Source organism: Dissoconium aciculare, assembly GCF_010015565.1.
Source record: "Dissoconium aciculare CBS 342.82 unplaced genomic scaffold K489scaffold_29, whole genome shotgun sequence".
NCBI lineage: Eukaryota > Fungi > Ascomycota > Dothideomycetes > Mycosphaerellales > Dissoconiaceae > Dissoconium > Dissoconium aciculare.
Genome location: NW_022984979.1, coordinates 16,769 through 18,165, shown reverse-complemented (window position 1 = coordinate 18,165; position 1,397 = coordinate 16,769). Strand labels below are relative to the sequence as shown.

The 1,397-nt window shown below is 48.2% G+C and overlaps 1 protein-coding gene across 1 annotated transcript; it reads left to right on the top strand.

Moving 5' to 3' along the window:
- The first annotated feature begins 167 nt into the window (after positions 1-167).
- On the top strand, positions 168-924 carry K489DRAFT_385514 (uncharacterized protein). Its single transcript, XM_033606120.1, has 2 exons — positions 168-639; positions 702-924. The coding sequence occupies exon 1, from the start codon at positions 209-211 to the stop codon at positions 626-628; it is 420 nt and encodes a 139-aa protein (XP_033454825.1). The 5' UTR covers positions 168-208; the 3' UTR covers positions 629-639; positions 702-924.
- Positions 925-1,397: the final 473 nt, after the last annotated feature.

Sequence of the window (1,397 nt, the reverse complement as noted above, 5' to 3'; positions counted from 1 at the left end):
ACTATCCCCTTTCCGGCATAGCCGTGTCCCACGGCCCAGCCCTTACTTAACTTGCGTCATCCCTTCTTAAGTGCTTTTGGGTTCTTTGTCAACGATGTCTTCCAAATAATCTACTGAACGGAAAAGACTCATTAGCGAAGTGAGCAACTTTGGATATCCTGTGGAGTATTCTTGCGAAGGCTGTTTTCGTTATCAAGAGCTTTGCGTAATGGTACCAGACCGTTCTCTTCGTTGTGCTGAGTGCATCAAGCAAGGTCGGAAGTGTACGAGTCTGAGTTGGGAGGCCCTTGACCGGACTCGCGAAGAGACTCAGAAGAAGATCGATGCGGATGAAGCGATTCTTGAAGAGGTTATGGCTCGTTTGTTGCGCAACAAGAAGATCATGCGACAAGCCGACAGCAGGGCGAAGGTCAAAGCCTCTCATCTTGACGCTGAGTTGTCCGCGGAGGACGAAGCGCTTGCGGCTGCGGATCCTGCAGATTGTCCTGCTGCTTCGGTGGGCGTTACGGTGTCTCCTACCATCTGGGGCACCTACGGTCTCATCGGAGACGCGATGCGCGTTGGCGAGTCGTCCGTTCCTTCTGCTGGAAGTCCTTCAACAGTAGTCGGCAATTCGTCAGGTTCTTGAGTGGTTCCCAGGTATTTTCGCTGTCCGGGTATCCTTTCCACTTGACGAGGTACCGCTGACCATCTTGTTTTAGTATCTTCTCGACTTCGAAGACGTCGTTTTCATAATTCTCTTGGTGGAAGGTTTTTTGTAATGGCGTTTCTGGGTCAGCTGGTTCTAGCTGAGAGACATGGAATGTCTGGTGTTTTCTGGTGTCGGATGGTAGTGCAACTTGGTAGTTCACTGGTCCTGTTTGTTTGATGATCAAGAAGGGTCCGACCTTGACATGGTCAAGTTTTTTGGATGGTCTCCTTGTGCCAAAGTTTTTTGTAAGCACATAGACTCTATCCCCCTCTTTCAGCTGAGGATTCTTCTTGAATGTGGATTCTTTGCTTTTCACTTTTGATTGCATTTTTGCAATAGATGTTGTCATGTTTTTGTAAGCTTCTTGTAGGTTTCTAGCAATGTCGATGCCCGATACTGCTTCCACACTTGGCAGCTCTGTCTGCCACAGATCTGGGTGCCTTCCGTGGTTCGCCCAGAATAGCGTTTAGTGTGTCGTGGATGACATTTGATTATTAATTGCAAGCTGCGCCATAGGCAGGTATGTTATCCAGTCATCTTGCTGGTAGCTAACAAAATGCCTGAGGTAGGCTTCCAATGTTTGGTTGGATCTCTCAGTCTGTCTATCTGTTTGTGGGTGGAATGCCGTAGACATGGCATGTTTGGTTCCAATCTTGGCAACAAACGTTTTCCAAAGGTTAGATGTGAAGAGCTTGTCTCTGTCTGT